Source organism: Crassostrea angulata, unplaced genomic scaffold (genome assembly GCF_025612915.1).
Source record: "Crassostrea angulata isolate pt1a10 unplaced genomic scaffold, ASM2561291v2 HiC_scaffold_207, whole genome shotgun sequence".
NCBI classification, from domain to species: domain Eukaryota; kingdom Metazoa; phylum Mollusca; class Bivalvia; order Ostreida; family Ostreidae; genus Magallana; species Magallana angulata.
Window position 1 is genome coordinate 54,823 of NW_026441760.1, and position 16,131 is coordinate 70,953.

At 36.3% G+C, this 16,131-nt stretch overlaps 3 protein-coding genes across 3 annotated transcripts; 1 reads left to right on the plus strand and 2 right to left on the minus strand.

Annotated features, from left to right (window-relative positions):
- The first annotated feature begins 3,118 nt into the window (after positions 1–3,118).
- LOC128169767 (uncharacterized) lies at positions 3,119–6,149 on the plus strand. Its single transcript, XM_052835847.1, has one exon. It carries the CDS (start codon positions 3,119–3,121, stop codon positions 4,073–4,075), a length of 957 nt encoding a protein of 318 aa, XP_052691807.1. The 3' UTR covers positions 4,076–6,149.
- Positions 6,150–9,653: 3,504 nt separating this feature from the next.
- Positions 9,654–13,745, minus strand: LOC128169769 (uncharacterized). Its single transcript, XM_052835850.1, has 2 exons — positions 10,168–13,745; positions 9,654–9,669 (listed from the first exon to the last, which is right to left on the minus strand). The coding sequence occupies exon 1, from the start codon at positions 13,559–13,561 to the stop codon at positions 10,511–10,513; it is 3,051 nt and encodes a 1,016-aa protein (XP_052691810.1). The 5' UTR covers positions 13,562–13,745; the 3' UTR covers positions 9,654–9,669; positions 10,168–10,510.
- Positions 13,746–13,814: 69 nt separating this feature from the next.
- On the minus strand, positions 13,815–15,647 carry LOC128169768 (zinc finger CCCH domain-containing protein 13-like). The gene is made up of 2 exons (XM_052835849.1): positions 15,456–15,647; positions 13,815–14,908 (listed from the first exon to the last, which is right to left on the minus strand). Exon 2 carries the CDS (start codon positions 14,169–14,171, stop codon positions 13,815–13,817), a length of 357 nt encoding a protein of 118 aa, XP_052691809.1. The 5' UTR covers positions 14,172–14,908; positions 15,456–15,647.
- Between the last annotated feature and the right edge of the window lie 484 nt (positions 15,648–16,131).

A 16,131-nucleotide genomic window follows, 5' to 3' on the forward strand; every position in this document is an offset into this window, starting at 1 on the left:
AAGACAGCTATTATTAGTACCGGTACATGTATGGTTAACACAGCTTATTGATTTTTTTTAATTTCAGCTATTGGTGGCCACATGGTTTTTACCTGTTGATTCTTTTCAGCTCTTGAGGTTAACCTGTCACCTCTACCCACATGCATATTCCTTAAAGTGTTCTACAGACTATTTACCAGTAATTCAAATTAAATCGGATAATTCATGAACAGTTATTGTAATGGAACTTTAAGAAAGCATCATGCCCTGTTGTGGTTTGTGCTTGATAAGAACTTATAACAAACAAAATTAAGGCTGTTTAAAGTAATTTACAATTGTTAGCTATGAAAATTTGTTTTTCTTTATAACTATGCAATTATGTTTCCTTTATTTTTTTTTTAGCTTACCTGACTTTTTTTTCTGACTCCTTTTTGGGTTCATAACTCAAACAGTTTTTAACCGGTTTTTATAAAACTTTTAGAGATAATATGCAATTATAATGCCTCAAAGTTGTTAAAGTTTCAATATCAACGTCACTTCCGTTTTTACGTTACGTCATTTTTTAAAAATTTCAAAAAGTCATTTTCTCCGCGACTTTTTTAAAAAACGCTTCAACATAGAAAGTTGACATTTTTCGAGCTTATAAATTGATCAGTTTGCCTCTGTAATAAGGCTCGAAATGAAAATCCGTCACTTCCGGCTGGGCTACCTTGCAGTCAGCGGTTATCTAATACACGAGAGTTGCGTCTCTCATATACGAGTTTATTGAGCCGCGAACTCAAGAATTGTTTTAGTTTTGATTACACATAAAAGTTTATCGACTAAACGATTCGGTGTCAATTAAGAAATTGTTCAGTTAATTAATAAAAGCAATTTCATTCTCAATCTAAAGCAATATCAGACATAGATCAATTGTGGGTTTGTAGTTTAAAAAAAATAACTTTTATTTGATAGAATATGGTCATTATACTGCAAACTTTTCAAATCGTCCTGGGTTCTGAGCTGTGCGTGTCTGTGCGTTGTACCTTTACGTCATCTATTCATCTATCCTTCGTCCACGGCCGAGAAAATCAGCCACGGCTGCACTACTTAGCGATAAGCGGTTACCTAATACACAAGATTCGCACACCGCGACGCACACTTAGATGAATATGAACGTGTTTGAGTTTATATAGCCGTAAATACGAGAACTGTTTTCATTTTATGTTTTAAAAGTTTGTCCATCTTGTATTTATTTAATCAAACATTTGAGTGAAAATGAATATTAATGAACGATATTACTCCAAATCAGAAACATCGTCAGACATGAATTAATGGTTGGTTTGTATATCTAAAATTTTTTACCCCCCCCCCCAATATTAAATGATGATCATCCCTCGCACATGGCCGAGGAGATATAGCGCGAGTGGACAAGCGATCCACGGTCGGCTCGTGTTCTTCTACATGTACCTTATCACGCGTTCACGTATATGAGAGACGCAACTCTCGTGTATTAGATAACCGCTGACTGCAAGGTAGCCCAGCCGCGACCATGGTGACCGATTTTCTCGGCCGCGGGCGAGGGAGAGTTTCGTTAACTTGGCCAAATTGCCGCGAGTACTGGTCAACACCTATTACTTTTTCCCTCACATTATGCAATACCCAAACACAAAAACAATTTTATGAGATCAATAAAGTCACAAGTAACATTTTTTGCAGTGACGCCAATATCGAAAAATTTACCGTTTTAGAGTTATGGAGCAAAGACTTTTAAGGGATCTAGACCCCTCATTCTAGGGACTAGCCCTTTTTTATGGTATCAAATGAAAGCTCTTAATATATGTGTCTAGAAAAAATTTACACCTAAAAAGTTATTGAGCAAAGATATTAGCAAAATTAAACATTTTTTGAAACATAAATTTCGATGTGATTTTTTATGAAGTATACGTGGGTTAATCAAACATGTAAAACTAGGAGGACAACGTTCAAGATGTCTACATTAAAGATTTGTAAACTAAAACTACTTGCTACGGATCAACTCTGAGCCTTTGCAGGTACACGAGACCCACAAAAAAAATATTCAAAGGGTAATAACTCAAAACCGGAAGTGGCGATTTCACAACTTTTTTGTGCTATAGTAAGCAATTGTCATTTCCAATAAATCCTGAAAATTTGAATTAAATCTAATGACAAACAAGTGAGATATTACAGTTTAAAGAAACGTCTAGAAGAGAAAGAAGAAAAACTAGATTCGATCTTGTTGCGAGCAACCAGTGGGTCTTCCGTCCGTTTTTTGAATAGATTAGATTAAACTTATCAATTCAAAGATAAAATCGTAGATCTAAGCGAAAAAAAGAGAAAAATCTTTTGCGGCACTCGAGGCTTGAACCCGGGTCGCCTGGGCCATGTCCACAACTCTATCGACTGAGGTACTCGGACTCCGCTTCAGAACTTCGACGCTTAATTTCTCGAGAATGCCTTGATCGATTTTAAAACAAATTACATATTATGAATCAGTAAAAGGGTCACTATAAGAAGTAAAAATTTCAAAAGAGAATATTAAAAAAAAAAAAGTCGAAAAATTCAATTTTTGAAATTTCGTTCCGGTGACGACCGGAAGTGACGGCGGACATTCTCTTGACCGAGGTACATTAGAAAAACGGTAGATCTATCATCTCTGAATATTTCAGACTTTTATCTTTACTCGTTTTTGAGAAACCCGACAGACAAAATTGACTTTTTAAAATCGTAAACGGACGATAACTTCTGATCGGAAGTGTTTTTTTTTAAATAAAAAAAATATATATCAGCTTTAGATAAAAGCACGTTTATATTGAAAATTTGAATGAAATCGATCGAGATATCTGTAACGGGATGAGCGGAGGCTACTCCAAACAACAACAAGACATCTTAAATTTAACAAAATTTAATAACAAAAAAAATAAGAGAAAGAAAGAAAAGATAGAAATATAAACACTAAACCACACAAACACTCACACACCTTTCACTCAACAAGAAAAAATATGATGTTTATACAAATGACCAAAAAATAAATTATATCCGAGGTAAGCATGGAATGCAAGAACAGGTGGAATTGGTGCAGGAACAAGCGAATGACACCTTATATACCGTTACGGAACTCGGAAGTAATCAAGAGAAAATGCTACGGGAGCTAAGTAGACTAAGAGACTATGTGATCAAACTGGAATTCCGTGTCAATTCCCAAGAAAAACAGATCCTAGAACTAAAAGCCCGTTCTCTTGAAAATAACATTATCATTAACGGAATTAATGAACATGATCCGGAAAGAGGGAACGACGAAAACCTGGCAAAAATAATACAAAACGTTTTTGAAAAGGAACTGGAAATGGATAAGGAGTCTGTTGGAAACATGCATATTAAGGCCCTATATAGAATGGGTGACAGAGACGCAAGAAGAAAATTTCCTAGACCGGTGTGTATCCAGTTTGCTGACAAAATTTACAAAGATATGGTGATGAGGAAGATCCCGGTACTCCGCAGTAAAAAGTCGCCCATCAGAATAGCCAGCCACCAGCCAGAGGAGCTGAGGGAAAAACGCAGGAAACTGTTTGATATACAACAGAAGTACGCTGCCAAAAATGTGGACACGAAAATCAAGGGAGACAAGTTGGTTTTTACAAGGAGCGGCAACATATACAGAGACAAACTGGGCCAACGTCCATCCGCTGACGAGGTCATCTCAGGTGAAGAAATCAAAAGTCCAATCTCTGCGGGTAAACAAATAGAGGACAACGGTAATCGGTTCACCGCCCACGCTACACCGACCGAATCTCTCAAGCAGGTCAGAGGAGCCCTCATCGATATCATGCGTGTCCCTACAGTGTCAAGTGCGAGCCACAATGTGTTTGCCTATCGATTTAAGAGCAACGACGGAACCATTCACGAGGGGGCGGACGACGACGGAGAACATGGGGCAGGGAGAGCCTTGCTGAGATCCCTTGTCGATAATGAACATCTAAATGTAACTGTCGTAGTATCAAGATGGTATGGAAGCAAAATAGGTGCGCGCAGATTCGTTCATATAAAGGATGTCGGATTGAGCGCAGTGAAAAACATCAATACTGACTCCGGGTAAACAATAGTGGTGGCGAAGAACAAAATACGGTATTTCCCTGTGTAACTTAATGACCATTTTCCTCTTATGGATATATAATATATATATTTAAAAAGAGACTTTTTTTTACTTTATTGTTCTCACAATTGTATGACCTTTTTCATGATTACCTTCAATCTACCTGATTTGTAAATTTTCTATGATTTTTCCATTTTTTTCTGCATTTTTCCCTATTTTATTCTGTTTAAAGTGTTATTAATAATGCGCTATCGTCCGCCAATTTTCTTTCATTGTGTATGTTACGCCGGAATTTCTCAGTGTACAATTCGGGTTTTATATTTATTATCAGCAGAGTCGTATCCGGTTTAACAGCTGGGAATCAGAGATTGAATCTTTTCTCTGTTCTTTTCCGTTTTCCCCCCTTTTTTGTTTTTATATAAAGTCACAACACTTTGACAACACCTGAGAGATATGCGTGCGTTATCCTTTAAAGAGTAAGTGTTACTTTTAGACGTGATTTTGTTCTTTATTACATGCTTATGTACATGAGTCGGGAGGATGTAATTATGCGTTTAATTTTACAAATAATAAGTAATTCTCCAATTGAATTACATCCTCACAATTAACTTCTAAACATAACTGTACATGAGGATAAGCACTGCTGTCTCTTCAAACGTCCCTATTTTAAAGCTTATATTACAATCTTTTTTCATATATGTGTATAACCAAGTACAGGGTCATGTTAAAAACTAGTTAAAATAAACTACCATGCATTTGCCAGTCTGCGCAATATGTACCTTTTCTAATATGCACAGCCTTTTATTTTCAATAGGGAACATAATATCCCTCTCTTCTCTCTATCGGGGCATGATATTTGTTATGTATTTTGTGTTTGACAATGGTTAAATTAACAGATGATTATATGACCAACCAACTGAAAATCATCTCTGTAAATTGTCAAGGACTAGGGGATAAAAGAAAGTGTCAAGATGTTTTAATGAATTTAAAACTGAAAAAATATAATGTTTATTTTATTCAAGATACACATTTTACAACTGAAGAAGAAAATTATATAGAAACAATGTGGGGTCATGAGGTCTTTTTTAGTTCATATAAGTCAAATTCAAGGGGAATTGCAATTCTCTTTAATGATAATTGTGAAGTTAAAGTACATAAAAATTACAGAGATGAAAATGGAAATTATCTTATTTTAGAGGCTACAATCGACAACCTACAATTTTTACTAGTCAACTTATATGGCCCAAATTCTGATACCCCAGAGTTTTATTCCCAATTGTTAGGAAAGATAGAAGAAATTTACTCAGGCCAATATGTTATAATAGGTGGGGATTTTAACTTAGTATTGAATCAAGACCTAGATACAATGAACTATAAAAGAATAAATAATCCTAAGGCACAAGTAGAAGTTCATAAACTCATGGAGACTCTTGACTTAATTGATATTTTTAGAGAAAATACTCCCACATTAAGAAGATACACCTGGAGAAAGAGAAACCCAATTAAACAGGGAAGACTTGATTTTTTTTTGATCTCACAATCTTTTTTATCTCTGGCTCCACAAATAAAGTTTGAAAATAGTTATCGATCAGACCATTCACCAGTAGTATTAATTTTTAAAACAAATGAATTTAAGAGGGGTAAAGGTTTTTGGAAATTTAATAATTCACTACTAACAGACAAGGATTATGTTAAACTAATTAAGGAAAAGATTTGCGAGGTTAAGCTACAATATGCCTGTTTAGTCTATAATAGAGAATTAATCCCAGAGATAGACAATGACATAATATCTTTTACAATAAATGACCAAATATTTCTAGACATCTTGTTAATGGAAATAAGAGGAAAAACAATCTCATACTCTACTTTTAAGAAGAAAAATGCAAGTAAGCGAGAATCACAATTAGAAAAAGAAATACTAATTCTGGAACAAAACTTAGGAGAACAATCCTTGCCTGATATTACCAGTAAACAAAATGAACTTGAGAATATTAGAAAAGAAAGGCTTAAAGGACAGTGTTTACGGTCAAGAAGCAAATGGATAGAGGAAGGTGAAAAGCCTTCTAAGTACTTTACTTCTTTAGAATCTAAAAACTTTATCAATAAGCAAATACCAAAACTAGTGCAAGAAGACGAAACAATAATATATGACCAAGATGAAATTTTAAATGAAACAAAAAACTTCTATGAGAAGCTGTATAGTAAAAAAACACAGGAAGCTGGAGAAAATTTTGTTAAAGAAAAAATAAATCAGTTTGACTTTCCAAAATTAGATACTAAGGAATTGCAATGCATTGAAGGCCCATTAATTAAAACAGAAGTATTAAACTTTCTTAAAAAAATGAAGAATGATAAAAGTCCTGGACCGGATGGTTTCTCTAGCGAGTTTTTTAAATTTTTTTGGAAAGACTTGGGTTCCTTTATAACACGGGCAATAAATAACTCATATGAATTGTTAAACTTTTCAGAAACTAATAAATTAGGAATTATTACCTGTATTCCCAAAGAAGGAAAACCTAAGCAATATTTAAAAAATTGGCGCCCAATAAGTCTATTAAATGTTGTCTATAAATTAGCCTCTGGATGTATAGCTGAACGATTAAAAAAAGTCTTAGACAAACTAATCAGTAGTGACCAAACAGGATTTTTAAAGGGGAGATTCATAGGAGAAAATATTAGACTAGTGTATGATTTAATGAACTATACTGAACAAAACCAAATACCTGGATTATTAATGTTGATAGACTTTGAAAAAGCATTTGATTCCATATCTTGGAGATTTATTTACCAGACCCTTGATCTATTTAATTTTGGTGATTCAATTAAAGATTGGGTAAAAACTTTCTATAGTGGAATCAAGTCATGTGTTATTCAAAATGGGATAGCGTCAGATTATTTTTACCCTCAAAGGGGCTGTAGACAGGGTGACCCAATTTCACCATATCTTTTTCTTTTATGTGCAGAAGTTTTAGGGATTCTTATAAGAAATAACAAAGATATTAAAGGTATAATTATAGAAGGAGAAGAATATAAACTTTCACAGTATGCAGATGATACTACTCTGTTTTCAGATGGATCCCCAGAATCATTAGATGGAATTCTAAGAGAACTAGATTTTTTTGCTGACTTATCAGGACTAAAAATAAATTTTTCTAAAACAAAACTTGTTTGGATTGGGAGCAAAAAATTTTCTAAAGAGGTTTTTCATCATTCAAGATGGAAGTTAGAATGGGGAAATAACACTTTTGACTTGTTAGGAATTAAATTCTCCATAAATCTTACTGAAATGATTGATTTAAATTACAACCCAATATTTCAAAAAATTCAAAGTACTTTGAAACAATGGAAACGCAGAAAACTAACACCTTTTGGACGATTAGTGGTTTTGAAAAATTTAATTATTCCAAAATTTAACCACCTTATTCTTACCTTACCAAACCCCAACAATGAAATGTTAAAGGAAATTGATAAAGAACTATATTATTTCCTATGGGGTGGCAAAGTCCACAAAATAAAAAAAAATATTGTCATCCAAGATTATAGACTGGGGGGATTGAAAATGATTGATTACTCTGATTTTACACTTGCTTTGAAATCAAGTTGGATTCGTAGACTCCTCACATCAAAATCCAAGTGGATTAATTTATTAGAAGCTCAAATGAAAATAAAAATAAATAACTTATGGATAAAGGGCTCGGATTATGTACTTAAACACAGTAAAAGTATAGGTAACAAATTTTGGTCAGAGGTGTTCCTAAGTTACATAAAAATAAGTGAGACAATCTCCCAAAACACCAATCCACTTTTTGAACACATATGGTATAACCCAAGGGTAAAGATAAACAAGGAAAGTATATTTTTGAGAAGTTTTTTTAATGCTGGTTTTGTTTGCATCATTGACCTTTTTGATATAGATGGTGACTTTAGAAGTTTTGAATCTTTAATTGAACTTGGTATTAAGACTAACTTTGTTGAATATAATGGTCTAAAAAAGAGTATATTAAAACGAATAGGTGAATGCAATATAAAAGAAATTAAACCAACAGTTGGACCATATATCCCAAACACATTATCCATATTCTACAAAAATAGAAAAGGATGTAAAGATATGTATAATATATTGATAAGGGAAAAGAGGGTCCAAAATAAAGCAATATTAAAATGGGAAGAGAATGACACAATATTTAATGAGAATGATTGGTATAAAATATTTGAACTTCCTTTTAAGACAACCCAAGAATCTAAATTCCATTGGTTACAATTCCAAATTTTACACAGGATATTACCAACAAATTATTACTTGCATAAGCTTAAACTTATTGAATCCCCTAAATGTTCTTTTTGTAAACAAGATTCTGAAACAATCGGCCATCTTTTTGTGGAATGCCCATTTGTAAAAGAACTATGGAGTGACATTGAAGAGTTATTTTTAAGAAACTACAGGGTGTCCCTAATGTTTGATAAGCAAAGTATACTTTTTGGTAAATACAAAAACTACCATATGTATAGAATACAAAACCTTTTAAGTTATATTGTAAAACAGTATATTTTCACTTGTAGACTTAAAACTTACCCAACTTTAAATGTGTTGGAACTCAAAAGGAAAATTGAAAACAGGCTTCTTGTGGAAAAATATTTACTTTTAAAGAACTGTGAATTTGAAAAATTTGAGAGACACTTGGAGAATATTATTGAAAGAATTTAGCAAGTCTTTACTATATCCCCAACTATTTGTTAAAAGAATGTATGATGCTTTTTTAAAATATCTAAATAAATCTTTTTGATAAGCAAACCCTGATAGACAGCTATGCTGCAAAGCAACCATTGCCCCGTCAGCTTTTTTCTCTCCGCCTTCTTTTCTCTCATAAATAAATATATGTACATGTACGTGCTAAATATTATGTTCATGCTGGTGTTTGTGTATATTATAATCACATATTGGAAAATCCTTAAATTTAGAGCTGTCAATTTATAAGTTGGTGTGCATGTTATATTTTTTATTTGCTTTTCCTCTTTTGTTTCTTTTGTTTGTGTTTATATGCATATTATTTCACTCAATGTTTTCTGTCCTTTCTCACCCCCACTAAAAACATAAAAAACAAACTTTCACACCATTGTGAACTATTATATATCTATTCTTGCTTGTATATTGTATGTAAAAAAAATGTTGAGATTCCAAAAGAAAGGTATTATGTAAGAAAGCTGTGAAAGTCATGAATAAAAAACATAAATAAAAAAAAAAAAAAAAAATAAATTAGAAGAGTGTCCGAATCTCCGGGGCTGTAGTCCTGGACCAACTACGGACAACCACAACTAGAGTAGTTTCGTCACCACAATCATCATCATCACCATCGCCATCATAATCATCGACACTATCGTCAACACCATCGCCTACAACACCATAATCATAATAGACATCATCTACATCATCTACATCATCTTCATCGACATGACCATCATCATCGTCGTCGTCATCATCACCATAACATCATCGTCGTCATCAACATGAACATCGCATCGTCATCGACTTCACCATGAACGACATCATCTACACCATCATCATCGACATCACCATCATCAACATCAACAATATGACACTACAATAAGTGTACAAGTGACACCATAACATCATAATAAAAACAATATTGTATAATACATCATATAAGTATCTCACTGATAGTATCAAACTATGATAATGTATAAATAGTATTATATTAAAGGCAACATCTCAAAATATTGTAAGTATATGGTAACTAAGTTATTTGTTTACAGTAAACAATATGGCGTCTGAGACTTCCGGTGACGCACTTCCGCCCAAGTAGTTAAGTGGAAAAAGTGACAATAAATTGTAAAATAAAATAACGCATAGAAAATAGCCCTTTAAATCACCGTTTCTTTATACAGCAATAGCAAAAACTGTACTATAGAAAAAGACGAATTCCATTTAAACACTCTCGCTAAAGTCACACATCAGTGAACACACAGGTAACTCTACAGTGAACAATGGTCAAGGTGACTTTATAGGACGACTGCGTAATACTAATAAAAAGGCAAAAATTTACAAATAAACTACACCAAACTAAATAAATACTTACCACGGTCAGCTATCCGTGTCCGCGTCAAATGCTGAACTTGTGAAACTAAAACATGCCACACAGGCTTCTAACACGATACCCCCTTCACACACTAAGCACGTCTTTATTGCTGGACAGCTTGGCCGGGTATCACTTAGCGCCTATTGTTAGCGTCGGCCAAGCACGTTGCAAAGAATTATGGGAAAAATAAAATCGGGTGTGTTCGATATGAACAGTGATTGTCACACACCTCCCCCCTTAAAAAATTGTCCTGCAATTTCAAATAAACAATCACTGAACTTTGAAAATTCTCACGTATTTACAATAAAACCTATATACATACCTGTACTGTCTACTATACATCTCACTGACGACTCAGGTAATCCGCACCCACATTGTCGCTTCCTTTGATTGCAATGATCCTAAAGCGGTATGGCTGAAGCTGCAAAGCCCAACGCATCAGTCTGGAGTTCTCTGTCTTTGCTTTGTTAAGGTAGGTCAGGGGTTGGTGATCAGTTTCAAGTAGAAACTCGCGTCCATAAAGGTACAGGTGGAACTTCTGTATTCCCCACACTACCGCCAAACACTCCTTCTCGATAACAGCGTATGCCTTTTCTCTTGGTTGAAGTTTCCTACTGGCGTACGCTACGGGTAGTTTCTCGTCATCCTCCATCTGTAACAGCACAGCACCTATCCCATCATCTGCAGCGTCCGTGCGTAAAATGAAGGTTTCATTAAATTCTGGCAACTTCAATATTGGCCTTTCTGATAACATGTGTTTCAATGTATCAAAAGCTCGTTGCTGACTTTCAGTCCAAATAACTTTATTTGGTTGGCCCTTCTTCGTAAGATCAGAAAGTGGAATGGCTATCGCAGAGAAATTCGGAATAAACTTTCTGTAGAATCCTGCTAAGCCTAGGAAGGCACGAACCTGTTTCTTGGTTTGTGGTATTGGCGCATTTCTGACTGCATCAATCTTGTCCTGTTCTGGTTCTAGACACTTGTTGCCCACCATATGTCCCAAACAGTCAATCTTGTCAAATCCGATGAAACATTTTGTCGGTCTGGCCGCAAGTCCCGCATCTCTGAGTCGTTCGAACACAGTCTTCAGTATGTGTAGATGTTCTTCAAAGGTATCTGTAAAAACAATGACATCATCGATAAAGTTTTCTACGCCGTTCATACCTTGAAGTAGTTTTCTCATCATACGACTAAATGTTGCCGGCGCGTTTACAAGACCAAACGGCATTGTCCTGAATTGGTACAATCCGGATGGTGTGGAAAAGGCTGTAAGCGGCTTACTCTCGTCAGCCATCGGTACTTGCCAGTATCCTTTGCTTAAGTCTATCTTTGACACAAACTTCTTTCCGGTCATTTTGGAAAATATGCTTTCTGGACTGGGCATTGGTTCTGCATCAAATACCGTAGCACAGTTCAGTCGTCTATAATCAATGCAAAATCGATTCGTTCCATCTTTCTTCCGAGCTATGACAACTGGAGCTGAATAAGGGGAAGATGATGGCTCAATCACATTCAACTGTAGCATTTTCTGAACTTCTTCTGTAATTGTTTTCTCTGTACTGAACGGAATTGGATATGGTTTCACACGCACAGGTTCAGACGATGTCACAACAATCTTATGCTCCACTAAGTTCGTCATTCCAGGTATATCCGTAAATACATCTGAGAACGAATCACACAGTGATTTAGCAGTTTCCAACTGATCTGGTGTTAGTCTGTCTGCAAACTTTATGTCCTTTGCTGTTTCGGTTTGAGTAACAGGTGGCATAAGAATAGAGTCCTGTTGTTCATCATCATCTAGGTCACTAAAGTCTATGAGTGAAATTGCACATGTTGACAAAACACCACAGTTCAATGTATCTCGTTCAACATACTTCTTAAGAAGATTTGCGTGGAAAGTTTTCAGCTTGCCTCCCATATCGATCTTGTAGTCCATATGTCCTAACGGTACTGCAGGTACTTTTCCTTTCGGAATAGTCCGCTGACACACGTCACATGATCTGCAAAACCGTCTAATGTCTGACTGAATTCCTGGCCAGTAAAATTCGGACACTACTCTGTCGGTTGTTTTCTTTGATCCCAGATGACCACCCATCAGCGTTTCATGTCCTATCTTCATAACGATAGTTCTGTATTTCCGGGGAACGATTAACTGTCGGAAAAGTTTTCCATTGGACACTTTGGGACTGCAAAATTCTCTGAACAACATTTGCTTCCGTTCACACATTTTTGAAAATCCGCCGTCACTGAAATGTTTAAGCTGTCCACTCTCAGCTAAGCTCCATAACTTTTTCAGTGTCTCGTCGTTTCGTTGTTCTTGTAAGATATCCTCCGGCGATACATCCCGTATTGCTTCCGGTACTTTCAATGGTTTGTATGGAGACTGTTTCTTTTTCAGTTGCGCACGCGTTTCAACAGCTGCTATGTTTTCAACGGAATGAATCCAGGCTGGATTTGGTTCATGTGGTTTCCTTACTCCACGAATATTACCAAGAATAAGATCGTACGAAGGCGAATCAAAGCACCAAGCATCAACACTTCCGGTAAAGTAAGGAGTATCGACATCAATTCTAGCCACATCTGAATCAATAATACGACCGTCTGCTAACTTGCATCGTTGAGATGTCCCTGTTAGTTGATCATCGTTTACCAGTTCTCTACGAATAACGGCACCACTACAACCTGTGTCTCTTAGCACAGTCACTAGTTTATTGCCAACACATCCTTTCACAACTGGCATTTCCGTTTCACAGAAAGCAACCGAATCACCAACACACGGTAAGTTTCCATGTTTCTCGACGACACTCGCGGCTCCTTGGCGACCTCTACCGCGTCCTGGATATCCATGGTTCCCATTATTGTACGACCCACGTTGAAAATCACTAGGGTAAGTATGTTTCGGTGTTGTTTCTTGTTTCTCGCTCGAATTAAACGGCCTGTTATTCGGACTTTTGCGGAAGTTGCAGTTAAAGGCTTTATGTCCTTGTCGTCCGCACTCATAACACTTCACTGCATTTCCAGATTGGTTTTGTTGCACGGAATCTTTGTACGGCGGTTGTCTATCGGACTGCTGTCGTCTGTCAAAGAGCGGTTTTTGCGTAAGTGAAGAGGATGTCACTGTTCTGGCCTCAGCAAACTGGTCCGCGTATCGCGCCATGTCTTGGATCGAAGTAGGAATCCTCTCCTTTAGGAATAAGGCAAGTTCTTTCGAGCAACACAATAAAAACTGTTCACGTAAGAACAAGTCCTTCAGATCATCGAATGTCTTGTTAGTCTTAGACAGCTGAATCCACCGCTCAAGGTAACTGTCCAGTCTGGTAGAAAATTGCATAAAAGTTTCACTTCCGTCTGGTTTTGAAAATCGGAACTTCTTGCGGAAACCGTCCTCCGTCATGTCAAATCGTTTCAACAGGGCGTTCTTCAACTCGTTGAAATCAAGTGCTGTTTCGGGTGAGAGTCTTGCGAACACATCCAGTGCCTTTCCTTTGAGTAATGCGCTAAGATGAGTCCCCCACGTGTCTTTATTCCATTTCTGCGTTGTTGCGTATATCTCAAATCTTTAAATGTACGCGTCAATGTTGTCTTTCGAATCCTCAAACGGAGGAAGTTTTGGTCCTTTTATCACTTGAGAAGTTTCTTTCTCCTCTTTAGTCACAACACTCGGATTCATGTGAGATTCTTTTGAGTTGCAGTTTGTGATCAAGTTCCAGTTCTTCTAGTTTTTGCTGATGTCTCTTTTCTTCTATCAATCGGGCGTGCTCTCGCTCATCATGTTCTCTTGCGGCGCGCTCTTTCTCCATCTGTAGTTTGAAGTCGCGGTCTTTCTCCTCCATCTGTAGTTTGAAGTCGCGGTCTCTCTCCTCCTGTCTCTCGACTCTATGTTTCTCACGTTCGTCCCGCATTCTGGCCTGTTCGTCCTTCACGAATTGTTGAAGGTCTTCATCCTTCATCCCCATCTTGGTCCCCACTTCAAGTAGCTCCAGCATCTCCTTGACAGTAGACATGGTGCATTGACTGACAGACCAACTTACCTCAAAATTATCTCATAAAGGGACTAACTTCTCAACTTTTAACAAAACAATCTGCCTAACGTAATGTACTCACCAAGGGAAAAGGAAACAACGACCTACACTTGCTCTTACATGTACTACAAAAAAGATCAAAAAATGAAAAATAAAATAAACCTTGGCAACTGTTCACTTATAAAGATATCTTGTAGTATCTGGAGGAGTCAACTCATCCCACCGCTGCCACCAATTGTAACGGGATGAGCGGAGGCTACTCCAAACAACAACAAGACATCTTAAATTTAACAAAATTTAATAACAAAAAAAATAAGAGAAAGAAAGAAAAGATAGAAATATAAACACTAAACCACACAAACACTCACACACCTTTCACTCAACAAGAAAAAATATGATGTTTATACAAATGACCAAAAAATAAATTAGAAGAGTGTCCGAATCTCCGGGGCTGTAGTCCTGGACCAACTACGGACAACCACAACTAGAGTAGTTTCGTCACCACAATCATCATCATCACCATCGCCATCATAATCATCGACACTATCGTCAACACCATCGCCTACAACACCATAATCATAATAGACATCATCTACATCATCTACATCATCTTCATCGACATGACCATCATCATCGTCGTCGTCATCATCACCATAACATCATCGTCGTCATCAACATGAACATCGCATCGTCATCGACTTCACCATGAACGACATCATCTACACCATCATCATCGACATCACCATCATCAACATCAACAATATGACACTACAATAAGTGTACAAGTGACACCATAACATCATAATAAAAACAATATTGTATAATACATCATATAAGTATCTCACTGATAGTATCAAACTATGATAATGTATAAATAGTATTATATTAAAGGCAACATCTCAAAATATTGTAAGTATATGGTAACTAAGTTATTTGTTTACAGTAAACAATATGGCGTCTGAGACTTCCGGTGACGCACTTCCGCCCAAGTAGTTAAGTGGAAAAAGTGACAATAAATTGTAAAATAAAATAACGCATAGAAAATAGCCCTTTAAATCACCGTTTCTTTATACAGCAATAGCAAAAACTGTACTATAGAAAAAGACGAATTCCATTTAAACACTCTCGCTAAAGTCACACATCAGTGAACACACAGGTAACTCTACAGTGAACAATGGTCAAGGTGACTTTATAGGACGACTGCGTAATACTAATAAAAAGGCAAAAATTTACAAATAAACTACACCAAACTAAATAAATACTTACCACGGTCAGCTATCCGTGTCCGCGTCAAATGCTGAACTTGTGAAACTAAAACATGCCACACAGGCTTCTAACACGATACCCCCTTCACACACTAAGCACGTCTTTATTGCTGGACAGCTTGGCCGGGTATCACTTAGCGCCTATTGTTAGCGTCGGCCAAGCACGTTGCAAAGAATTATGGGAAAAATAAAATCGGGTGTGTTCGATATGAACAGTGATTGTCACAATATCTCTGAGAAATCGTCTGCACAAAATCGGTAGGAAAAAAAAAGAATAATTACTAGATTCAATCTCGTTGCGAGCAACGAGTTGGTCTTCTGTCCGATTTTTGAATAGATTAGATTAAACTTATCAATTCAAAGATAAAATCGTAGATTTAAGCGAAAAATAGAAAAAAAAAATGGCAGCACTCGGGGCTTGAACCCGGGTCGCCTGGGCCATGTCACCGACTTAATCAACTGAGCTACTCGGACTCTCGCTTCAGGACTTTGACGCTTAATTTCTCGAGAATGCCTCGATCGATTTTAAAACAAAATACATATTCTGAATTAGTAAGAGGATCTCTATAAGGTGTAAAAAATTCAAAGAAAAATATCAAAATACAAAAAAGTCGAAAAATTCAATTTTTCAAAAATCCTTCCGGTGACGACCGGAAGTGACGGCGGACATTCTTATG